General features: G+C 39.0%; 1 protein-coding gene across 2 annotated transcripts in view; it reads right to left on the reverse strand.

The window, feature by feature from the left end:
• The window catches only part of tsnare1 (T-SNARE Domain Containing 1), a 311,127-nt gene that overhangs the window by 232,196 nt on the left and 51,502 nt on the right, over positions 1 to 27,429 (reverse strand). For both annotated transcript variants that reach the window (XM_049584042.1, XM_049584041.1), the window contains one exon: positions 1,859 to 1,980. In XM_049584042.1, coding sequence (XP_049439999.1) covers positions 1,859 to 1,943 — 85 coding nt within the window. In that variant the 5' untranslated portion in view covers positions 1,944 to 1,980. The remainder of the gene's footprint in view (positions 1 to 1,858; positions 1,981 to 27,429) is intronic.

Raw genomic sequence — 27,429 nt, forward strand, 5'->3', positions numbered from 1 at the left:
TAGCTTAACATAAATAAATACAGTTAACTGTTACTCTAAAAAATACATTTGGAGGGTTTGACAAAGTGTTTGCTGCACACATAGGCATACCGAGTGTCAGGATCCCACAATTTCTTCCCTGCTGAAGCCTCAACTTTTATTGCCTGTATCCACTTTTGTCGTCTACAAGGTTCCGTTTTTCTGCTCAGCAGCTGATAAAAGCTAAGCTCTGGGTTTTTAGCCTTATTGGCCGTGCAGCCCACCGCACAGTAACTTTTCTGCATTTGGACTTAGGGAAAACTCAACAGGCTGGAAACGGAGGTGGAAAGCGGGCCTCGTTTCCCCTTTGGGGGCGTGGCTTTCAGATTATGACGCATTGCGCTCTGTCTCTACCCTGTTCACCCCCCGATGACAAAGTCAGCTCTTATATTATGTCACTTCAGAAATGCTGATATTACATGTATGAAATGTGCAAATGCAATACATATATTTTTTTGCAGAACATAGAATGCCAACATTTTCTTTTGGTGATGAGGCTACTTACCAGCACGCTCTCTCAATCTTGATTAATACTTTCTCTAGCTTAAATATTTACTTGACAACACCAATATGAAATCTGCATGCCTCACAGACACAGTTCCATGCTCCAACTGTCACTGCAGACCTGCGACCAAAAATTTTGGATATCTGTGCTTATTATGTGTGCTTTCACACCTACGTTATATATATTCATATATATTTGGACAGGAAGAATGCATATTCTCTTTAATACAGTTATTTAAATGTAACCATGCTAATTTTATGTTAATTACTTAACTTTACGTTACGGACGTAATGTCATTTGTGTTGAGCTAATTCATAGGATATCACATGAACTGCTATGTGTGCATTTTTGTAGGATACACTGACTTTGTCCACTTCTTACTTTTCAAGTGTATGATATTTTCTTTCTTCTTTTCTTTTTTTCTTTATTTATTTTTGCACACATCAGTTTAGCAATGGTCCGAGCTCTGGTAACAATGATTATAATTTGGTTGTTTTGTTGTTTTTTTTTAATGCTTCTTAACGGAAGATAAAATAAGTATTGAATTCACCCAATCTTAGTGAGGTGACAGATGATGTTTAGTTTCACAAACAAGCAGTGTGTTAGAGGTAGAATCATAATGGTTTTATTGTTTACACAGCCACTAAAACGTCTTTGAATGTGAGGGAAAAAACCTCCTTCCTGTCATTCACCTTCATCTGAATGCTGTAATAACATACTAAATAAGATGTGGACTCGGTAGATTGAGCAAGGATGACAAACTGTGCCATTCCAAATACAAAGCATTGAAGGCAAATGTCTGTGATAAACAAAACCTAACAAAAATGTGCTCAGATTGCCTCAGGCTGTACAACTGTCAACTTGGCAACCTTGGCAGAAACCACTGTTCCCAGTACTTTGTATTGGCAAACAATTGTTTGCACGGATGATCTTGGGACTTAAAGTTGCCTGGAGATATGACTTACTTGTCTCAATTATTTCTCAGATCTGCACTGAGCTCAAGAGGACTTTCCCATTGCGATGTTTGTGGTTCAATCTAATGCATGTAGTCAAACCCTGTTTATACAGGCACAAGGAAGGTACCAACAGTGATAATAGTTACTGACAGGAAGTTTTTTTACCTGTCAATTCTTCGCATATTTTCAGAAGACCCACAATGAATTTGTCAAAGAAACTAAATTTATTTTTTCTGTTTTTTGACACAGAAAGATACTGTCCAATCATTCATGATAACCTTTTGATGTTGTAAAATGCTGCACATGGGACTTTTTAAAGGGCAGCGTAAAATTACATTTTCATGAAATCATGAAGAAATCAATATGTGTCCTTACATACCTACTGGCTGGTAGCCTTGCCTCGTAGGACCTCCAAATGGGTTGCGACTGCCAAAGGAGCCTCCATCAATGGACCCGTATGACATTGTGTCTGATGGTTGGTGGCGTGTCAGCTGCAGGCGCCTGGGGAGGGAACAATAACAAGAATCCAACAACAAAACACAATTTATTTCCACTTTGCTCTGCCAGTCTCAAAATGAATGCACTCACAGCACTGACAGTAAGTGAAGAAAGTGAGTCTGATTTTTTAAAATGTCTTTGTAGACATAAACCCTGTATAGATTGCAATACTGGAGGAGGGCTGGTAATGGAGGTTTTAACAGGGCTCCTACCAAGCAAATAATCCACTCCCTATGTACAAATTACAGCATGCAAAAAATATTTAAAACCTATAACATTATCCACATTCTGAATCTGAAATTTGGCCAGAATAAATGTTCACATCGAATGTTTCTACAAACCATGGAAGCCATGTTACATTCGTACATTATTTTATAGCAGATACGTTGAAACTCAACAACGCTGTGGTGAAGGTGTTTTTAGGTTTAGGCAGAAAATAATGCTTAATGTTGGTTAGGAAAAGATCATGTTTTGCTTAAAACAACCATATTTGGTGGCACAAAATCCGCTGGAAAAGCAGGGACAGATCAAAGGAATACATCAAAGTTTGGTAAATCAAACACTGGTGTGAAGTACTGCGATGTGTCGGTGAAGAAAAACCCAGGTTCTATAGCTCTAATGGCCCTGGTAAATGTCCTATGTGTTTGTGAGAAACAACCAGGTTTAGTGGCTCAGGTTCCACTAAGGAACACCCCCATGTGTCCATGGAAAGCACCTAGACTTGGAGAAACAAATGCTGTTGTGAAATGCAGCCACGTGTCCTTGAACAAAAAACCCAGGTATGGTTTCTCAAACACCACTGGGAAATGCCGTGATGTGTTGGTAACAAATATCTCAGATCCATGGGTCAAGGGCCCCTGGGAAATGCTCAAACACTGGTGAAAACGCCACGAAGGGTTGCCAAAGGACACCCAGTTTTGTTGTTTGTTGGTCTCAAAAAGTGGTCTGTGGCTTGGCAGTTGGTAACATGCCATCCACCATCCACTCCACCTCCAGATGACAAAGTCAGCTAATATCACGTCACTTTAGAAACACTGATATGTTACGCATAAAAGGTGCAAATGTAACATATTTGTGGTTTGCAGAAACATACAATGCCAGCATTTTCTTCTGGCCACTGGGCTGTGTGTGAAGCTTAAAATTCTAGTAACTAACTCTATGAATTACCAAAGCCAGATAATCCAAATTTGGTTTAAGGTGACGAATTAAGAATATTTTTAGAAGCAACCACCATGAATTTCATTCAGGGAAACAACTATCAAATATAGCCGCAAGTGGCAATTCCGGGGTTCAAGCCCACATAGAAATGTAAAACTTCAGAGCTAAGTAGAATAAAGAACTTTGACAGTTCAGGACGCCTGCAGTAAAGATTACCAATAGGTTTTATGACCATCAGACAGATGCTCATTCATTATTCTGCAAATCGCTAATTGCTTCCTATTGGTCAACTGCAAAACATTTTGGGGACATGCTTTAATGGCTTAATTAAAAAAGTCCACCAAGTTTGGTGATATTTATAAAAAACCCACATTGATTTATGGCCAAATTTTGTGAAAGGCCATTGCACTTATTTAGAACTTGTGGCGCCCTCTATTGACCAATTTTAGAATAATACATGTTTCATAATTATTATTTAACATAGCTTGCAAATTTTGTAATGATTGGACAATCAATTTCAGATTTTTAGTCAGATTTGTGTTATTGCATGCCAATTTTTTGTATTTGTGGTGCCCCCTACTGGTCAATTTGAATGAAACTTTCAGGATATGTTTCAAGGTTTGTGATGATTGGTCCAAACGTTGTGGAGTCATTTCCTGAGCCACGCCCCCTTTAAAGTTCATTGGTGAATATCTTCAAAAAGCAATGAGATATCAAGAACAGTTAAAGCGTTGGTGATAAAAATCTGAAAATAATGGCACATCATTCTACTGATTTCAGGTATATTGTCAAATATTTTGGTGACATTAGGCTGAAAATTATATGAAATAGAAAATGTTGTGCATACAGTACAAATTACAACAAGATAATGAATATCACAGTGACCTAACCGTTAAACCAATATGAACACCATTTAAAACATGTGACATCTAGTATCCAAAGAATGTTTGTGACAGTGGTGGTTTTGAAGATATAGATGTTAATTGATTTTGCATAGTCAAATTTTGAGCATCAACTGAGACATGACCCTAAATGATGCAAACCAAGTTTCGTAAAAATATCTCTGGCTGATTATATCAACCTTTTGCATGTGTAGCACCCCCTATTGGTTGATTTGAATCAAACTTTCACAATATGATTAAAATACTTTTGTCGATACTGTCTACAAGTTTTGTGACGACTGACCCAACGGTTAAGGAGCAAAGTCCCTTTAAGTGCTGAGCCATGCCCCCTCTAAAGTTCACTGGTCAATATCACCAAAACGCAATGACATATCAAAAAGTCTTTGATAACTTATACAAAGCTTGCTCCCATGATGACTCACAGAAGGTTTGGTGCATTTAGGACCTACACCTTAGGAGGCGATGTCAAAAAGGTGTTTTTTTTTTGTTTGTTTTTTTACAAAATTCAATATGGTGGACATTCTAGTAAGCAGATCTTCATGATTTTGTAGGCTTCCATAGAACCTCTTCACCAGACCATGTGTGTCGAGTTTCATGTCAATCTGACACACAGTGTAAGGGTGGTGGCCTTTCAAATCCAAATTTTCCTTGACTTTAATTATAGCGCCCCCATCTGGCCTATTGGCAATGTTATATCTTGAGCACCATTTGCACACAGCTTCCAATCATTGGTGAAATTTTCAATGCCTCAACAATGTACCATCTCACGGGAATTTGGGAAAACATTTCTGAAGAATAATAATAATAGAAAAACAGTACAAAAACAAAAGGGTTTCAGCCCTTCTGGCTTGAACCCCTACCTAAGTAAACACGCCCTAAAGAATACAGTATTTCTCTTTAAGCCTTTAAAACAATGAATGTAAAAACAGCCACCAAGAGATGTATTGCATAAACTGACAACAGCCAGTGAGACTGTATGTTCTTCTGTTTAATAATTGTAGCCTTGTATTTTGAGAGATAATTTGGTATCTCTTTCCGAAGACTTCAATCAAATCTAAGGTTTTCTGAGCTAGCATCTACTGGTTGTCATTAGTTCTGCATCTAAGGTGAAAAATGCAATATTTTTGAACCTGCATGTATCAACATTTTAGATATAAACATTAAATCATATCACTGTGTGTACTATGAAAGTGTTGCTGAGAGATCTCCTGGGCATTTTGGTTTAACAGCACATTTGCTGTGCAGTTCATAAGGTTCCTGCAAAAAAGCTGTAATTAATCCAAAGTACTCTATGTACCCAGCACTGAAGAGCACACAGACAAAGTTAGCCACTAGCCGGTGAACCTAGTTTAGCAGCTAAAGAGGTGTTTTTCTCCGGAGTCAGTGGAGAGCATATTAGAGCTAAATAGGAGTGAATACTCAACTTACATTTATCAAGTGGAAACAAACACAACTCCAAATGTTGCTCCCAGTGTCGCTCAGTGTCTGCTGGGTGTGCAAATAAGTAATTGCTTGCTAACACATTGGCTTTAAAGGTCCTGCACACCTTCGCTGGTGTTTTCAATCATTCTGTCTGAGTAGACCTTTGCTTAGGCTGAAGCTAGGTAAAGTTATACTGGGGGTTGTGGGACTTCACTTGACTCCATTTACATTTGTAATTTGTCTTAACAAGTGCAACAAACTAACAGTGGAGTGAGGGAAAGGTTAAACCAGCCCAGTCTTTACACACCCACACAGCCCGCAGAACAGGTCTAATCTGCCAAAAGGAGTGAAATCACATGTGTGGGTGTAACATGGGTGTGCAGGGCCTATTATAAGCGGCAGATATATTGGCGGTGTATCTGTAAGCTGTGTCATCTTTTGCCTGCCTGTTTCTGGGCCCTGTTTTTTAAATGTGGCTTAACTAATTCAGGCCAACATGCTGTTACCCAGTTAAAATAATTCTGTTTACAGTGGCGCCCAGGAAATGTTTCATAGGGGTGACCAGATGGAGCCACTGAAAATATTGGGATAGCACACCAAAACCAAAAGGCATGACTAAATTTCAGTAATTCTGCTGTTGTAGTTTACAGCATAGGCTAGTTGATAACTGTGTTGACCTGAGAGTTAAGATTTCTGCTAAGGTATCCACATGTGTTAGGTGAGTCATTTTTCTTCAAATAGCCAGGTTGTCATTTTCCTTAGAAAGACAAATATCTCTGCATCTCTTGTATTTCCTGATTTTGTTCAAGTTTTCTTCCATAAATCAATGCTATTGGTCACCCTTTACATCCGTATGTGTTTTTTTTCAAATACTTCACCCATGAAAAGTATAAAAAAGAGCCTATGACCAAATCTTGTGACTCTTTTATAAGTGTTGTAATAGAGCATCTTGCTGCACACAGCAGAACTGAAGGTGAATAGTGATGAGACAATTTTGTATGACTTTTAGATAAAGCCCCTTCTCAATCCAAAGTCATCGCTCTGTCAGTGATTTCAGCATCAGACGCCTGTCGCCAAAAGCGTGGTGTGGTGGTATGACACGCTGCTGGGCGACATTAGTATGAAACATGATTCAACGTAACATTTCACGCCACAGGATGGTGTCAGGTTGAAACGCTGCCAGTAGAGCGTAATATAAGGAGCTGAGAGGTCCCTATTGGGTAGGTGGGATGGACCCAATAAACCCTGGACTTTTATGCGGGAGCCTCATGTTTGCTCCCCGTATGAATGTAGAGCAGAACCATGATGTTTTTCTCTAAATCTAACCACGTTGTTTTGTTGATGCAGCGTTCTGGAACACTAACAACAGACGCAGGAGCATATCTTGCATGTAATATGTAGAAGTGAAAGGCCACTGACAACATGGTAATATGTGTCGCCTTGGGATGAGAACGTGTTGGCTGTGGCCACCCATTGGCTGTGCCGCGGCCTGTTTATTCCAGGTAAAGTGGCTCATTGAAAGCAGTTTGTGGATTGATTTGTTAATCACAAATGAAGATATCTTGGGTGACAATGCACTCTTTTTTTTGAAACCAAAGCAAAATGAGTGAGAGTTCAAACCATGTGGCTGATTGCATTCTGTGCAGACAGATGGAGGTCTAAAGCTGCTGCTGTTGCTCTACTATCAGGCTGCTCATACCACGCATCCTGTGTGGATGGTGTAAGGGCTGCTACAAAGTCCTACACTTTTAGTAATTTTAAAGGCTTGAGCTCCACTAGGTCTGAAACAGACATGACGAATACATCAGGAATAATATCAAGGTCTTACAATCTAACATATATTTGTATTTCTGCGAGGGCACTGTTATGTACTCTGTGTGTGTGGGTGTCAGTAGAAGAAAGGAACTGGAACCTTTGGAGGCATCAGGCATGCAGGAGCAGGAGTAACCAGAGAATATTTTGGAGTAAGCCTCTTTAGGATGTTAACCCATAACCCACTTACATGAGGAGAGGCAAGGAGCGTTCCGAATACTCATCTGAATACTGCTGCAAAGGTCAAATCATCATGTGAACATGTGTTTCACCCGCGGCCAGAGACACACAGATGAAACTCTAATCAACAAACCCCTCTCAGCGCTTCAGCATCTCTATCAAAGGTCAGAATATGATCCTGGTCAAGCAGCCAATGCTCTTTCCCCACCGTGAAAGACAAGCATTCAGACAAGCAGGAGAATGTGATTACACTCCAGAGTCATTGTGCAGCCCATTGTTGTGGTGAAGCCAGTGAATCCGGCCTATAGGACTGGCATTATGGGTACGAAGCGGGACAGAGGAGCAGCCAGAGATTCAGCGTCCGCCCATTACAGGGAGACAGATTCAGTGGGCCACGAGAACGTTTAATCCGATTAATTTTTATAGAGAAGGGAGATTAATTACTTTTGGCAGTCCATAAACAATCTTCACTCTGCTCAACTTCAAGCCCAGTGACTGCGCCTCACATCCCTCTGAAGTGTGGACACGCATCGCCTCTATCTGCATACAAGATGCACACCCATGGATGCACACATACAGACAAACAGACAGACAGACACACACACACACACACACACACACACACACTTGGATAACCTTACCCTTCACCACTAAAATTAAAAATTCCCATGCTTGTTCACTTAGATGCTCATACAAGTGAAAATTGAGGTCATTAGGGGGGATGAAAGATTTAAAAAACATTAAAAATAGGTATAGTACCATGGCATTACTAATGCGCATGCTGACATCATCCCTGGTGATGTCATCAGAGCTTGCCCTGTCCTCTGAATTCCAACCGTCTGTCAAAGAATCATCCCCACAGTTGTAATGGATGGTTCTCCAGGTGTGTTTGGGGCAGTGCCAGTATGTAGCCTAAGCCCTGTGTATATAGTAGTTAAATGAATGTTACTGTTCATCAACCCTCAACTTGTAAGGTTAGTGAACTTGAATGTAGCACAGTTATCCTCCAGGCCTGTGTGTTGGCTTCTACTTGTTTCATTCTTTAGGTGGCAGATTGAGCTGGATTTTTTCAAGAAAATATCTTTACTTGCTACACCCAAAATAAATATATATATAATAAATATATTTTTTGGAGTAGTTACTTTTTGAATGTTGTTCTTTCATTTATATATAATTATTCAAATGCTCTTTCAAAATCAGTATGCACGGACAAAAATGACCTATGTGTCATAGCAAAGCAAAATTTCAGCACTAGTTCTTTTGTACAGGGGAAACTGATCTTCTGCAAACTGTATTGATGTTTTGCAAATATGTTTTTATAATCCCATGATAGATGAGCAGTACTTGACTCATCAGATTCAATTTATTTCACACATATAAAATGTGCATATATTCTGTCAATATATTTACATGTTTATACAGCAGCTGAGCTGTTCTAGACTGCCGCCCAAGCACCCATTTCATCTGGTTTTGTTTGGCCAAAAGCTGACTTTCATGCAATTTACTGTCACATTTCTCAGAGCAACTAGAAGTGTTGCTATCCTAAAAGGTACCTACCACTTTAATATATTTTTGTTTAATTATTTATTTTATTGTGTTTGCATTTTTAAATGTTTTTATTGCCTTTTTTCTAAAATGTAATTCTCTGCAGCTAGGGGTCTCTAAGTGGAAACGATGATGAAAGACGGAGCAATGCTGTCATAGCCATCAGTTTCTCCTGGTTAGGATTCCCTCAGTGTTAATATTTCAGGAGGTTTTTATTAGCAGCTGAATTATCCGCAGTGGTCTCCTCCTCTCTAAAAGAAATAAAAAAATAAATTAAATTGAATTAAATCAAATTCAATTAAATGAAAAACACTGAATAAAGCAGTGTCACAATAAAAATGAATGTTTCTCTGATGATGTTCGGCTCATCGCAGAGGGGCCCAGCACCTGCTACTGTGTGCTCACCTTTTTTCTCTGATAACTTAAGATCCAGATGTTCAGGAGATTTTTACTGGGAGCCAAATTATCCACAGAGGTCTCTTCCTTTCCAAAACAAATGGAACCAATCATTAAAACTCGGGAAAACACTGAAGAAAACAGTTTAAAGTAAAAATTCAGTGTTTTAGCGATGCTGTTCTGCATGGCAGTGGCTGGAGCCGAGGTGGCACTAATGTTTGCTCAGTTTGTTTCTTTAATAACTACAGACCCAGACCAGTGTCTGATGACCGAAATCATTGATCCAGCTAAAATACATAGTTTAAAATTACCAAGATCCAAAAAATGTGTTGTAAAAATATGACTTAAAACTGGATAAAAGGTCAATTCATGACAGCTTCTGGCAGACAAACACAACCTTGACACATTCGCGGAGGGGATATGATGCCACTGACACAGTCAAATTTCTTTGGGTGGTTTAAAATGTTTGGGATAATGTAAACTCAACAAAATATAAACATTGGTCTAGTCTTTTTTAGACGTTTAAATGCAGACAGTTACATAATATATATTTTATTTGTATTATTTATCTAATTATTGTTTAATTTATGTTTTCTATTTCTCATCAGCATTCATCTCGAACTGTTTTACTGTTCCTGTTTGTACTTTCCTTTTATCAGTCAGGGAGGAGAATGATATAGAATTACACTAACCTGTATGAAAGGTGCACTACAAATAAAGACCATTAGAGATGGTCTTTTAATAGGCCAATATTAAGACAATACAATAATTTCTCTACTGACATTGTTGTTTGTATTTTTAATCAGATATTTCTGACCTGTGTTTTGTTGTGAACTTCATTGTTTATTTCCATTTCTATGATGTTTTTTGTACTTTAACAAATGCACATTTTATTTCTTTGTACTGATGAAATGGATGTCCAGTCGAATGTCATAAATAAAGTTTTGGAAAACAGGTCAACTCAACTCACCCAATCAATGCATGTACACTTAAAATCTACACAGCTAGTGATGAGAAGAAAAAGGTCCACAATTTACTATATTCTATTTTTGCAACTTTAAGTAAATGACAATGGCAAGCTGTCAATCACTCTAAGTGAAAGAAAGCATCAGCGTATTTGTTGATGAATACTGGATTTAGGAAAAAACAAACAAAACAAAGAACAGATTAATGACACTAGCTGGTTGCATGCATTTCTTTCATTTTCTTCAAAGACTAAAATTAGCTTCCATGTAATATATACAAGTACAAACCACTCTGACTTCACTCACAGGTGAGTGCTTGTCTTGTTTTCCATCAGGAATGCGAAAAACAGCTCATACAAACGTGATGTTGCTAATAGCAATACCATGCTGAATGTGCTACCCCATGTTTCCATAAATCAGCTAAATCCTGTGTGTAAAGCTGCAGGCCAAACAGCTTCACTGTGCAGTGTGATTTCAGCTCTTTCTGCCTGCTGCTTGGCTCGTCTCAGACTGTATCAGCATGTCTTTGTGCTCTATTTACATTGCTCTCTTTGACAGCCATTGTTTCTGACTGCTGCGCACCTGGAAAACTCATGAGCCACAGAAAGTGTTGCGCTACTATGGCAACCAGCTACCGTAAGCTGTTATGTTATTAGCAGGGGCATAATTAGGCTTATGCCCCTGCATGTTAATGCATTGATTTTGATATGTTTTCCTTATTTCTTGTGTTTTCACAGCAAGTGTAAAATGTAAGAATCCAGCGGTTCTCCTGCTTGGAAAACATGTATTTTCTTAAAGCAAATATATGTCTGTTAAAGCAATTTTACAGCACGTAAAAAATGTACAAAATGTCTGAGTAGTGAAAGATTTTTCTAGCACATGAAATGTCACTATTTGATGGAGACAGTCCTCGATTATAGAGAAAAAAAAAAGGCCTATACGCTGGTAAACAGAGTAGAAGTGAGGTAAAGCAGTGTGCACCCCTGTGTGACACTGCAGGACACAGGAGGAGAGTGAATACAGGCCTGGCAGGGCAGAGTGACTGGATCCACAGCTACTCCCCACCCCCACTGGTTTTCATTCAGTCCCCCACTCCTTTCACAGCTGTCATTATCAGCAACACAAGGCTTAGCTTAGCCAGAGCAGGCAACTGAGCAGAAATAAGCCTACACCCTGGACACAAATGCTGCATTTATCACAAACAAGCAAGGGCCAACCTGTGGCGGGACTGTGTGTGACCATGTGTGTATGTGTGTGTGGGGGAGAGTCAGACTGATATGTAGTTTTTGAAGGCCGATATCAATATTTCTAGATGGAAGTGACCGTAAATGCTGCTCTTTAACAATACTTTTACAATCAACGATATTCTAGTCAAAGCAAATCCAAATACTGGTGTTTCTATTAGTCTCCATTATCAGAGAAAGCCTCAAAAACATCTTTAAAGTCAAATTGAATTGGAACTCTCCTCACTGCTTAAAGGAGTATGGTAATTCAAGAGCTGCTGTGCATATTTTTCAGCGTTTTTCAATCAGTTAGCGTACCTAAAGGATTTGAATACAACTGAATTAAGACCAAGTTTATTTGACTAGAAAAGTTTATTTGAAAATTACCGTAACCCATCCTCTTAAATTCAGTCGACTTAAAATTTTAAGTCAGCCCAGGCACTATTTGAAATTACAACAAATCGTTTCTTTTTAAAGTGCCCAGAAATAACTAATCTGATCTGAATAAGCATTCTCAAAATCACAGTGCATTGCCATACCATGATATTATCATAATTTGAAATAATATATAATACACTTATAATACGCTTATTTTATCAAGCCTAAAAATCCCCTGAATATCTATATGTCTTTAGCAAGGCTGAACGATATGGCTTATAAAAAATATTGTGATATTTTTAGGCTATGTCACGATACGCAATATATAACTTGATATTTGGAATTCTCCCCTAAACTAAGGTTACAGTGGTATAACGGTTTTAAGGTATACCGTGATATTAAAATTGATGGTTATCATACTTGTACGATTGCTTATCTACTCAAAAAATACAACTGGACAGATAATCTCGGCTCCATTTAAGTTATTTTCAAAAGGGAGACTTTTTACACAAACCTTTATCCAAAATATGGTTTGAAGTTTCAATTATAGTAATAACAAGTTTCTTTAAACATAAATGACCCCTCTGCTTCCATTCCTTTAAGGGTCATTTTTACTAATAATTCTGTGCCACCATGATACTGTGATACCGTGAAGCTGCAATATTTTCTGAGATGGTTATCATACCATAAAAATCACATACCGCTGTAACCCCTCTCTAAACTACTGTTTTTTTCAGGACAATCTGGGCTAACCAGATTTGCCATCATTCCATGTGCCTGTATTTTATATTAATTTTTATATCAATGAAAAAAACAAATTCGTGTGACTAAATTCTTACATTTTTACATGTATCTCACCATAGCAAGTTGGAAGTAGAAGCAGCTCCAAAACATGTGGTTTGTGCCAGGCGGACATGATTACCAGTATTTTTTCATTATTGCAAGAAATTCCATTGACTCATTCACAAGTCAAAAAAAAAACAAAAAAAAAATCTATCTATCTATCTATCTATCTATCTATCTATCTATCTATCTATCTATATATGTATGTATGTATGTATGTATGTATGTATGTAAGTATCACTCACCTGTAGTTTTTGGGTGTATTTCTTTGTTTAGTCTTTGTCCTAGAAATTCCATGTGCTCCAAAGCATACTGTGGGGTTTAGATTATTAGTATCCTTTCTGCCAGCTGTTGGTTTTTTTGCATTTCATGCATCTATGAAAATCAACTTGCAGGTGCACAAGTTTCCTAATAATTTCCCAACAAAGGAAATGTCTTGAGAATATTTTGTTTTTTTTTTTCAGGAGGTTTCCTGCAGAGGACTGAGAAATCATGCTCTAATTACAGTGACAAAAGAACAGTTGGCACAGTTCATAAGTTGCCCAGATTTATTTCACTTTAAAAGAAAGCCTTGAAAGTATACTTAAATAGAAAATGGACGGGGTCATGTTGTGTCAAGTTTATCCAATTATTTTTCCGTTCTCTCGTGTGAAATATTTTAGGAATTAACTGCTCCCTATGTACTTCACCAACCTGACCTCCTCCATCTTTTATATAATCTGATGTATTATTTCTTAGAAACCTTTCACCATTTTTTTTATGAAGAGTGCACAATTAGATGAACCAGAAAATCCCCTGTTAGCTTAAATTTACCCAAAATCATATGAAAAGTGAAGGCAGGGTGCCAACTATAGGGGAGCCAGAGGGAGACTGGCTCCTCTTATGATGACATGAGCTCCCTATGGCACAACTGTCACATTAACCTCAGTGATGAGAAATACAATTTGATGAATTTAAAGGGGTTCTGTGCAAAATTTAAAGCATCTGAGTTGTCTGGACATGGTTCTCAAAATGGAGGTGGCTGCGCTGACAGCGAGCAGCTAACAGTGCTAACTCATAAATAGCGCAAACCTACAGCAACAATGCTGACAGAGATAATGGTGTTAACCATAGTGCAACTGGCGGGTGAGTGCTATGCTTCCACAATGACAACGTCCCAATATTATCATCGGCTTGTAGTGGTAAGCAATATCAGAGACCATTGAAAAACTGAGACAGCTCACTTTAGAGACATTTCCTGTGTCTGTGTCACATGGGTTTCACCACTGCCCTGGTCCTTTAGGAGACTAACAGCAGTCCTGAGACTATTCATTCCAATGGGAGTAGAGAACATGAGCACAGATTATGATGGATTCTTTCACCCTATAGTCAGTTAAGTGAATATTGGACCCATTTTTCACAAGCCGTAAATTTATTTGAGAACTGTCTGTCTTTGCAACACACTCCTGCAAGATCTGACACCAACTGATGAGATCTTGTGCTGGGTTGATATCAGATATCAAGCTAGCAGATAAAGACGAGCAGAAAAATTAAGAGCAACCATTCAGTTTTTACTACACATTCCATCCATCCATCCATCCATCCATCCATCCATTTTCGTAACCGCTTATCCTCTTGAGGGTCGCGGGATGGCTGGAGCCTATCCCAGCTGATGCTGGGCGAGAGGCAGGGTGCACCCTGGACAGGTCACCAGACTATCACAGGGCTGACACATAGAGACAGACAACAACTCACATTCACACCTATGGCCTATTTAGAATCACCATAAACCTGCATGTCTTTGGACTGTGGGAGGAAGTACCTAAAGAAAACCCACACTGACACACAGAGGGGCTCCCCCACCCCAGAGTTTGAGCCAGGAACCCTCTTGCTGTGAGGCAACAATGCTAACCACTGCACCACTGTGGAGGGGAGGTGGAGGGGATTCCGGAGAGAGGCGACCACATCCACTTTGGACACTGGGAGTGCATACCATTTCATACCATTTGCACGGCTTGTAATGTGTCATCTTTTCTTACAGAGCATATTTGCCATCATATGAGTGCATCACAAAGTAGTGGCAATGAGCTAGCCAGTTTGATAGACATGTGCACTAACTTGCACATGTGGCCGAATCACCTTTCTACAACAAACCACAGAGAAGCTGGATTACAACACACATAGAGGGAGCGTGACTCTATTATATCTTTACATAGCAAATAGAGGTTTGCTTCTGTATTAACGCTCTGATTGTTGCACACAGAACTCTTCAATACACCACTAAATAAGATTTTCCATTTTTGCACTGGACGTCTGAACTGTGTTAAACCAAATAAGCTCTGTTTCAAATCTCTTGCAATTACTGAAATAAGTAAATTACAAATATCCAAGCGTTCTTTCTTCACACAGGAAACAGCAGTTGAGAAAACAATCATACCACAAGATTTGTTTAGTAGCTGTTATCAAGCAGCAGCAAATTGAGATAGATAAATATAATAGATTTGAACAGTGAATGATATAATGTCATCTGTGGGACATTTTAGACGTTTAAGAATATGTGTAGTGACATTAGCAAATGCTTATGTGACAGACTGCTGCATCTGAAATATGCAACAGCTACAAATGGAATTTTGAATGTCTTTACTCATGATGTTGTATGCAACCCTGCCTCCTAGAATTTATATTTACACATTCAGTAAAGGTATGAAGGAAACATTTTTTTCTGGTCCAATAAGCACTACAGTCTTCTCCTGCACAGAAGTGGGTAGTCAGGGTGTATAGACTGTGTGCGAAGCAAAAAAGTCTCTTGCACTTCCATTGGGAAGAACCTGACCACTGTGCACCAACATCACTTATAGTCCCATCACACTCACTGGTAATATCTAATATTTCACAGTGACAAAAGTGTGGGAACAATGGTGGAGCAGAGTGTTGAAAAAATGGCAAAAGTAGCAATGCAAGAACAATATAAATGATTTGTGAATGAATCTATTTCCCCAGGAGGGTTCCCAACTGAGATTTTAGCAATCATATAAATTTAGTGCAGCTATACTGTGCAACATGGATCTAATGAACGTGGGTACAACATCAAGGTTGATGTATGCAGACTGTACGCTGTGTGTAGTGAATCACAGGCTAAGACATACAATGCAACAGCTTTCCATACTGAGTGCACAAGGATGCTGCACAGGTTATTATTTCTCCGACTGTGAAGCACAACATAGAGGGTCACATTATTAAATTACCTGAAGTTTTGTGGGCACTACATACTGCCATGTGTCTGTGTGTTTACTAGCTGCTAGGTTGCACCTGGCAGCTGCAACTCTGCTACTATTTCCTTCCATGCTTCGTCCTTCTTTACATGATAATGGTAAGAGCTGGACGACACATCATACAAGCAAGGCAGCATGTTAGCCTGGATTAGTTAATCAACTTTGAAGAACGAGGCTGAGGACTTTTACACCAAAGACTGTGCTTCACATGGTTAAGCTACTAATATAGTAAAAAAGATTGATAAGGAAAGGCTGTGGTTTTAGTTAAATACCAAACAAGTATACATACGCATCACGTCAGCATTTTATTTTTTCCATAGTTTACCTGCATCTTTCCCTGACCTTAACTGGGTGCTCTGAGTGTCTAAACAGAACCCAAAAAAAAATACCTTTATAATGCTTCAGTTGGTACAAGCGAATATCGTCAGAGAACAAACAAAAAATGTTGTCACTGAGTGTTGTTTTAGGTGCATTCAGTATAAACATTTACAGATACATTCATTGAAAAGTTTTGTCATTTATGCTGATAAAAAATGTAAATGCCCATGTATTATATTTCTCTCAGACCATCATATTTGCTGTTTGCAAATTTAGTGCAATTTCTACAGCAGGACTGGTTATGCTTCACACTTTTAGGTGCTGGAACACACTGCATGTGTGTCCTCTCAAAGCTGCAACCGTTTTTCAGCAGAAGTTACATTTAGCAGTCTTTTAAAGCGTATGTTGACTGAAGCTAAGGTGTGACCTGCCTATGGCCCTTTCTGCAGCTTCTCATTCAACATTTGAGTGGTATTCTCTACCCAATGTTGACTCGGTTTCTGTAGAAATAAAATACAAATAAAAGACTCGAGCACACACTGGCTGGCAGTGATTGGTTGTTTCTTTGGCTTATATATAATTTCTTTCTGTGTTCTGGTGCACCAAAGGGCTACGAATGACAGCCTGTCTGTGATTTAACAAACACGACACATGATTCAAATAAGGTTGGTTAAAGATTCATAATGTTAATTTTGGTGAATTTCTTGTTTATTGCCCAGCTGTATTACAAAACATATTGATAGGAACTGAAACAAATTTCTTCTTGGAGGGTAGAAAATCAATCTGAGCACGTACACTACCACTCGGGTCCTTTAAATGAAGCAGATTGAAGCACAATACATGTTTCTTAGCAGGGGGAACTCTGGGATATACTGCTGCCTTTAAATGAGAGTGGACACTCACTGGTCAATATGTGATATTTAATAAAAGGCCATGGCAGTCCCATATATCAGTGTATCCCTACTGTGTGTGTAATATATATATCAGTGAGTTTCTACACACACCAAAAGCTCAAGTCTTTGTGTGCTTATTCAAAAGGCACTCAGTTCACAACGGAATGAAAATTTAAAACAAAAGAATGACCCGAGGCCCATTTTACTGTAGCCACATTATTGTCAGTGGTCTGGAATCAAGTCAGTGAGACGTGCTGACCGTTAACACTGTGGCACTGTTTCTTTAAGACAGGACTGACCCTAATCAGCCAGGCTCCCTCTGACCAATCTGCTCATTCTGATATCCAAGACGTCCTGATTCCCAACTCTGATGGAAGCTCCCCGCCTAATTATCTTGTGCGCACAATTCAATTGAGTGACTCTATCAGGTTAATGGATATATAAATGTGTTAGATATGATTCATTTACCAAGCCAGAAATGTCTGTTGGAATTATTCCATATTCCACAGTGGGCTGTAATGGCTCTCATTTAACCGTAATGTTTATCTGTAGCCTCGGGCAGATCGGACAACTCTGTAATAGGGGTGTGGAGAGGCAGAAATAGCCAAGAAGTTAACATCTTGTGTCAAGATAGCAGAAACTGTCAATCAGAAGGAAGCATTGCTGCCACAAACATAATACACTTACATAACCCTGGACAGTTAACAGGGCGTCTCCTTACAACCCCTTGTTACTTTTTTATATCCATGCAGTTGTCTGAATGCAGTTGTAAAACACTAAATATAGTCATAAAAAGAATTGAACAGAAAATATCATTCTGAAACTTGAAGCTTTATAAAGGGCTCGCTAAGTTTAAACTATTGGCTTTATAAATGGTTAATACACTTATTAATGCTATTACATTAGTTATAAAGCATTAACAAGTGTGCTTAGCAGTTCTTTGAGCTAAATGCTAACATCAGCAACATGCTCACCAAAACATTACTATGCTGACACTTGGCAGGTACATTATTGACTATGCTTACCATCTTATTTTAGTGTGTTAGCATGCTAACTTTTGGAAAATAATGACGGATGGGAATGTCATTAGTTTTTCAGGTCTTGGGTCATAACCACATCATAACTCAGTATTGTAAAAATTACAGTTTTGGGGTGATGACACTGCTCGAAGAAGATGTTGGCATTTTACACTTCTGAAAACCACAAATATGTTTAAGTTGTATGTTTCATGTGTATCAAATAAATGTTTCTGAAGGCTCTGCCACACCAAGTCAACGGTCGGCCGTCAGTGAGTCTCTGTCACCCTAGTCTACGCTGTGTGTTGCACCATTGGCCCTCATCTACCCCAGTCGACCCCAGTTGTTTTTTTTGTGACTAATTCAGCATGTTGAATCAGCGCCAGCAGGGCCTGTCAGTGAATGAAATCACTCTGATTGGCAGTTTAGCTCAGCGCACAAGATGAGAAACAGAAGTAAGGTAAGTAAACAAGCAGCTTAAGTCAAGAGGGAGTAAGATCCAGACAAACATAACATAAGGTGCAGATCGTACATGCTGCTTGGCCATAGGCTGTAGTCTTTGTAGTGTGTTCGTGTGCAACTTCTTGGCCGAAACACAGGTGAAATGAGGTGATGTAACAGGAGGCTTTCATCACCACCAGCTCTCTGAGTTCGGTTAGGTGTTTCTGGGCCTTTACATGACATACTAGATTAGCTGACTTTGTCATTGGGAGGTGGAGGGGACTGTGGATGGTTGAATGTTGGAGAAGCCTGCCGAGCTGCAGACCACCGCAAACCATTGCTGTTTTTTTGTTGTTTTTTTGCTGATTTATGGGCACCAAACATTGGTACTTTTTTGTGTCCCTTTGCTGTTTTTCCACTATGAATTGTGCCATGAAAAGTTGGTATTTTAAGCCAAAACATGATCTTTTCATAACCATAATCAAGTACTTTTGTACCTTAGTCCAACCACATGTTAACCACAGAGTTGTTGAAACACAAAGAAATGTAAAGTTTCAATGTAGTCACTACATAAAACATACAAATGTATCAGTGGTTTGCATAAATGTACAATGCCAACATTTATTCTGTTGATTGGTTGGGATGATAGTGCCAGATGAAAGTTAAGGGATTATCAAAGAGAGTCAGAGTCTATGTCCGGGGACTGTAATGGACCTTACATTATAGTAAGCCATCCACTATCTCCTGAGACATTTCAGTCTGGACTAAAGTGGTGCACTGACCGACACTGACAACTAATTTTTCTTTGCCATCAGTGTGTCAGAGTTTATACTTATCCTGTGTAATATTTCAAGATTTATGAGATGGGTTGGCACAACATTTTGTACAGGCAGTCATAGTCTCAAGACAATGAATCATAATGACTTTTGGCCGCCGTGAGGCTTACACTTTAGTTCAGAATGAAATGTCTTGGTTTTAGATTGATTGCCATGAAATGTGGGTTGGACATTGATGCCATCCTCAGGAGGAATTGGAATCACATTAACTAAAAATCCTTTTGCCCCATGTTTATCTTCCTTCAGCATTATAATCACTTTAGCTAGCTGCTTTCACCAATCACCAGTGGACCATTAGGCCACTTACCTACTTGACAACTCTGCAGAGAATGTAGACCAAAATCCATTAACACCTTGTGAACATTTACAATTGCAGACTTGACAGATATTGTACAACCCTTTATCAGTGACCTAACTCAGATTTAGGCTATAAATGTAGACAAGATGGCTTACTAAAGTGACATGGTCATGATCCTTTATTGTATTGCTATCATTTATAACTGCAGACTTATTAGAAAGTGAGAAAAATATGATCATTCGTAACATTTCTAATTAATTATTAACAAGTTTAAAGGACAAACACTAACCAAATGGATGTTCACAAATTATTTGTTGACCATTAATAAAGCCATTAATTTCATATTGTGAACCTTTTACAAAGAATTTTGGTTCCAAGCTGTCTTTGATGGGAGACATTAGTTACTTTTAACTTATATTTTATGATTTTGATTTAATTTATAAATCAAAGTAAACAGAGTAATTCATTTTTGGTTGACCTTCATACTGAACTTCTAACATTCATATGTTATAAACTAAATCCCCATAAGGGTCCTTCATACAGGAAGCAAATCACTAAATCCCTCCTCTTGAAAACTTGGATGTTAAATTTTGCCAAACTGTAGGCAAACATTGAATACCTTCCAAAACATTAGCCGGGTTTCCATGCAAATATAGAGTACATTCTAATCAATTTCAAGAAATCCAGCAAAGGAAAATATGAGTTAATGCGCACTTCCATTCACTATGTGATTTTTAGGAGTTGGTTCGTCCAGAAGCCTTTAAACCACTGCAGAAGAAGAGGGTGCAACAAGATAACATAAAGCTCCAGTCAAACCTCAAACTGAAAAATATTGTAGAAAACATGATGGAAAAGATGGTGTTTATGTTTGTTTCCTGCATTAACATGAGGAAGATTCCAGTCCTCTCATTGCTCCACATGGATTTGATGTTTTCAGCCATCCCAATATTCCGTCTCTTCAGTGAAGCAGCAGCTTCAGTGGATATTTGAGTCACGTGCGCCATGTATGACATGATGTATTTGCTTAGTGTGTTTCCACTGCACTTTGTTGCATTTTGCTTTTTTCAGTGAAATAACATTTCCTCCTCAGCCAAGCAATTTTATTATCTATTTATTTATTTATCTATTTTTGTGATACTTGGAAATTTTCTGTATTGCCACTCAGATCTTTTTATGTGCATATTGAGCATGTGCATAATAGCAGGTGGGTGAAAACTCAGCTAAGGTACCTATTCTTAAGTCCTGTTGTTCTCTGGTAAATTCAGGATAAAATATGGAAAAGTGCACTGTACTGAGTGCAGATTTCCACTAGGCAGCTGCTCGAGCTGATCACAGTTATGCGAGACAATTTTTATAGTTTTAGCAGATGTAGCACTTTGTCTTTCAGAAGTGTCCCAGAAGGTATTAGAAATACGCACCATGTCAATTTTTGACAGAACCACAGCGAATTGCACCAAGCAGATTGAGTTTTACTGCTAACAGACACTGTAGGTAGATGTAATATATGATTGCATTTTTAATAACTAAAACACAGCCAGGAATCTTTGAACCATGTCGTTCATAACTTGACTTTGAAGGGTATTAACTTTGTAGACTAGAGCACAACAAAGTAGGAAATAACAGTACACACAATAAAATAGACCAAGAGAGAAACTGTCTAACTACGTAGCCTACTGACTTACTTATGATAGAGCCACAAATATCAAGGCGGAAAAAAAAGACGATTATTTAATTCATTCATTTATTTTCCGTAACCGCTTATCCTGTTGGGATAAACCCTGTACAGGTCACCAGACTATCACAGGGCTGACACATAGAGACAGACAACTGTTCACACTCACATTCACAATTTAGAGTCACCAGTTAACTTAGCCTGATGTCTTTGGATTGTGTGAGGAAACCAGAGTACCCAGAGAGAACCCACAGTGACACACGGAGAACGTGTAAACTCCAAACAGAACAGCTCCTTCACCCCTGGGTTCCACCCCCCCAATTGGAGTTTGAACCAGGAGACCTCTTGGTGTGAGTTGACAATGCTAACCACTGCACCACCATGCCACCTTTAATTAAAAAAAAAAAAAAAGAAATCCACAAAATCTACAAGTCTACAAAATTGGCCAGTAAAAGTGGTCTGCTTCTGAAATTCTCCCAGTTTGGCTGGTTACAGCCATGGCAACAGGTAACGTGGTGCAGCTTCACCTGCTGCAATTGTCTCTCCCATCTCCCTTAGTCAATTGCAACACAGCTTACATGGTGATTTATTCATCTTGTATAGTGCCTATGTAACCCAGTAGAAGACTGAGTTCTGTAAAGTTATTTTACTCCCAGTGTTATTTTATGTATTACTTATTTCATTCCAGCACATTTTATTTTCTGTTTGCTACTCGAGGTGTCAATCACAGGTATCCTACCTATACTTGATTCTTATTGGTTCAATCAGCCAATGCAGACTTCTGATTGGAGAGGAGAGTCAAGTCCCACCCTCTTCACGTAGGCCGTCAGTTAGAAGCCCGGAGACGACATGAGCAGACGAAGCAGATATATTGCTAAATGAGATGATAACTTGCAAAACTAAAACTATTGGTTGTATAAATTTAAGCAGAAGTCTGTGTGTGAAGTGACCGACCGGATCCACGGACCTGTGCGCCAGGAGTTTTAACATCTTTTGGCAGCGTCTTGGTGAGTTGAGCCGAGCTAAACTAATGTGGCTGACTGCAGCTAACAATGGTAGCAGGTCTGTGTGCCAAGTTCCATGTGTCGTCAAGAGGTCCTGCAGTTTGTTTCCTTGGTAATATGTGAACTTGACTTTCTACACACTGCTATAATATGAAGTGTTAAAGCAGCATAATTTTTGCATTGGTAGCCTGATAGAAAAATATACAATATGAGTAATAAGTCAATTATTTTCTGTTGATGGTGGATTAATTATTTTTCGTATGCTTTTTATGTTATACTGGGTACACTTGCAGCATCGCTGTCCTGTTATGAACCACCAGTGCTAATAGTATGCAGTATGGTTAAGAAAACTACTGTGTGATGTGTAACATCAATGCTGATGTGCTGTCATTCAGCTCATGATTTAAAACAGATACATACATGTCTATTTCATGGATAAAATGTCAAATAATCATAATTTAATGTGTAAAATGTTAAATAATCATAATCCGTGATTAAAAAGCTAAAAGGATAAGTTATGTTAAAAGGGATGAAATATTTCATGAGAAATGCTGAACAGTAAGTTATGAAGTTAATCACTATTGTGTTACAGTAGTGTTTGAAGAGTTTTGATGTGATTTTATTATGGCCATAAGAGACAGGAACTCAGACATAACCCAGAGAGTAATAGTCTTGTTTCTGCACAGGCTAGGTTTTTGAGATTCCCTGGAGAGAACCCCTAGATTTGGATGTGGATTCAGATTCTCCTTGATGAAGGAGATGGCGAGCCAACTGTGAAACTGAGCATCTCCTCATACAAGGAGCTGGAGTGACACCACCCTTGCCCAAAGGAGGAAACCCCCCTTCCCGTCTTTTCCCCTTTCACCTCTGTGGTAGGACTAAAGGTCACACCTCACTACCTGACTTGACTGATAGAAAAAGCGCTTGACTGAAATTGACTGTCTGACTGATGCTAGCTGAACGGAACTTAAACGAACAGAACAAAGGAACATTGACATATTTTTTTCAATTAAAAGGACATTTTCTGTTATTTAGAGTGAACTGTGCAATTTTATGTGATTTGCCTTACCTGTTCAAAAGGGTGAAATGTTGTTGATTTGTTGCATTGAATGCACTTAAGAGTCTCAACCGGTTGAGTGAAGCTAGACTGTTGGTTTAAACAAATACTTTATTTTGTTATTTTTCCAAAGTGCCTTTAGTATCATTTTACATTTAATGCATCATCTGGCTCCAGCTACTTATTGTGTCTGTCATTCTCTCTTTAAATCCCTCCTACGAATCTAGACACTGGTCCTAACTATTTAACTACTCTGTGCACCCCATCAGAAGTGGGTTACACCTACTTTAGTGGATCATAACATATTGGGTATGGAATTAATCTGCAGATGCCCCAGTTCACACTTTTCAGTGGATGTCAGTTATTGAGCCATAAGGAAGGCCAAAACGTTGCCTGCAACAGACAGTGAGGCTTGCTGTTTTTAGCCAAGCCAGTCCCTGTAAAACTTGCGAGCGAAGTAGTCAATGATGGTAAAAAACAGTCAATAAATAAGGGTTTTTCAAAAATTAAAAATCATGAAAATCACAAGAAATCCTTGGGCATGCAGTCACACAGAAGCACACAAAATATTAGGCTGATTGGTCCATTAGTTTGCCAGATTAGCTGTGGACAGACAGATACACATACTCACACAAACGCACATACGCACAACCAAACAGATGATCCCCTCAAGGCTTATTCACGACAATTCATTATTCTAAAATTTAACTTCATGTTTTGTTCTGTGTTTGCTAATGTCTACTGCTGTGATTCAGCCACACAATGCTGATTATCTACCTTCTTTGTCAAACTGTCCCAGAATTTTACCCCCTCCTTTGATTGCTCATTGTATATTTTTCAGTCCAAAATCAAAAATAATGGTGGTGTTCTCTCCAAAGAAGCATGTGGTACATACAAACAACAATGCCAGTTTCATTATGAATGTGTCTGCCTAAAAATCCCCTGAGTGCAGCTTTCTGTGACATTGATTCCAAAGCCTGATAGCTACATATAAGCCACATGCCTGCTTGTAATTTGAGATTAAAGTGAGAGGATGTTTTTCCTGTACCACAAGGAGAACCAAGTTATTGCTGTTTTGATTGCAGGCTTTTTGATGTGCATACTCAGAGATACAGATGAGCCACATGGCAGATTTGTATGACAGGATCAAAGGGAAGGATGAAAATCAAAAGGCAGTGTGTTTTGAGGCTCAACCCTCGACAGTCACCTCTTCAGAAAAGAAAAGAAAGATGAACTCAAAACCAATGTCTTTCTCTCCAGTGGGAGAGTGGCTCTGCCTCATCCCCTCTCTTTATTGTCACCTCTTCAGCTGACACAGCCAAACTTAAGGATTGCTCATGTGTGTTTACTAAAGCCTCCTCCCCCGTCCCCAGTCTGATCTCAGGCCATTCCATCAGCACCGCTTCCCTTTGAAAACAACCTTCAGCCCGAGGAGGAGAGAAAAAAACACCTCTGGGCAGTGAAATTGCCTTGTCACACAAAAAGGAGTCATTATTGAGATAAATCACCCCATTCTATTCCATAACTAAACTCTGCCTTCCTGTGGCACCTGCCATCCAGGCTGAGCTATCACGTGTACTCTCCAGACTGAAGCTCTGTCTGCCAGGAGGATTCAGTACTGCCTCTGGTTGGTTTGCTTTGGCAGTGTGATCTACACTAAAATTTTTCTTTGAACAGGTTAGGCCAAAAGCTAAAACACTGACTGTTTAAAACAAGACAGTAAAATATGCAGCAGCAGTCACAACTCCAGCCAGCCAGTGTCTTCTGCCATGCACTGACTCTCCCCGTCCTCACAGATCCAGCCACTCCCTCCTGCCCTGCAGTACCCCTGTACCACTTTGTACCATCACCTACCCATGAACTCACTTGCTTTTCATTTCCATAATCAGCCTAATATAGGACCTTTCCCAAACCACCCCTTACAGCCTCTCCTTACCCACTTCCACTCAGTTTGTGCATTCATGCAGAGGGTCCGTCATACACAAGTGTAAGCCAGTTAGTTATAAAACCCACCAACAACCAATCTGCAACGATGCTGACTTACTGACCACATGCAATGCCGTATTATGTTCAACATGGAAGAGGCAAAGTACAAATGTATGATCTGTGTGACTACCCTTCTAAAAGTAAACTGCTCAAACTAATATAGACATTTGACATTGTCATACAGATAATAACATCTTAATTGTTGCATTGTATTCAGGATGAAATATATGCTTCTGTAGTCTAGAAAAAGGGCAGACATATTGATTTGATTGTACAGTGCTATATTTTTACAGGAACTGCTGCAAAAACCAAGCAGCCTATGAACATCGGAGTGAAAAATGCAAAGATGTTTACAAAAAAAACCAAACTAAATGAAAATAAAAAATACCACCTAATTAGGGAATAGGAATGTTAATGTTTAACATTTAGTCAGTTAACCGGCAATAATATTTTTAAGCGCCTACACATGTTGATATACACTCACCGGCCACTTTATAAATACCACTTGCTGGTACTGGGTTGGAACGCCTTTTGCCTGCAGACCTGCCTTAATTCTTTGTGGCATAGTTTCAACAAGTTGATGGAACATTCTTCAGAGATTTTGGTCCTTATAGACATGATAGTATCACACAGTTGCTGCAGATTTGTTGGCTGCACATCCATGATGCGAATCTCAGAGACCCAGAGAACTGCAGCTCACTGGATATTTTCTCTTTTTTGGACCATCCTCTGTAAACCCTAGAGATTGTTGCACATGAAAATCCCAGTAAATCAGCAGTTTCTGAAATACTCACACCAGCCTGTCTGGCACCAACAACCATACCATGTTCAAAGTCACTTAAATCACCTTTCTCCCACATTCTGAAGCTCAATTTGAACTTCAGCAGGTCGTCTTAGCCATGTCTACATGCCTAAATGCATTGAGCTGCTGCCACGTGATTGGCTGATAAGCTATTTGCATTAACAAGCAGTTGAAAAGGTGCACCTATTAAAGCGTCCAGTAGAGTGTAGATATTAATTTGCACACACATACACACGCTTCACTAACTGCTTTATGCCTGGTACACACTACACGATATCAGCCCGATTCTAGCCTGACACAGCGATGTACGGTGTCGGCATGGATCGTGAACGACAATGAGTGTCGTACACGATAATCCATCATCTCATCTCGTTTAGAGTGTCATAGTTAATGACATTCGAAGCCGCATCTGGGACACCCCACGACATCCCGACAGAAAATCGAGCATGTTTGATTTTCTTTTTGTTGTTCACGACTGTTTCCATCACAGCCGTCACTTTGACCAATAGAAACACAGAACGATCTGCTGCCGTAAACAATTGTATGACAACAATACCCCAGCGTTTTTGATATCTCCTCTAGGGATGTTACCACACAGAGTAAAAAGGAAAAAATGATGGTGTGAAACAGCAGAGGCACTTTGTCAACCTGATGAGTACTGCCATTAGCATCAAACTAGCAAACAATGGTATTTCTTCATAATGGAGTCGGACATAAAATAAGAAAATTAAAAAGTAGTGGCGGGGCTTTTACTCACCACAACTGCAGAGGCTCCCAGCTTCATTTGAAACAGACTACATTATAGACGGTCCCTTATTTATTAATCCCTCTGTATTCTTATGTTTTTACTTTTAATCCACTCCTGTTTGCCTTGATAAAGTTAATGCATCACGCCGTCATTTGAAACTCAACACTTCCTGTATCTGTTTCAAATTAAAAGCCTATTATAACTTCGGTTGAGAGAATCCCTTCATTTTCTAAAAAGGCTTTTATTGTGAAACTTTTGCAGGAACTTCTTGTGGAGGATTCAGTGACTTGTATGTTTGCGTACAGT

This window comes from Epinephelus fuscoguttatus, linkage group LG8 (assembly GCF_011397635.1).
Source record: "Epinephelus fuscoguttatus linkage group LG8, E.fuscoguttatus.final_Chr_v1".
In the NCBI taxonomy this organism is placed as follows: domain Eukaryota; kingdom Metazoa; phylum Chordata; class Actinopteri; order Perciformes; family Serranidae; genus Epinephelus; species Epinephelus fuscoguttatus.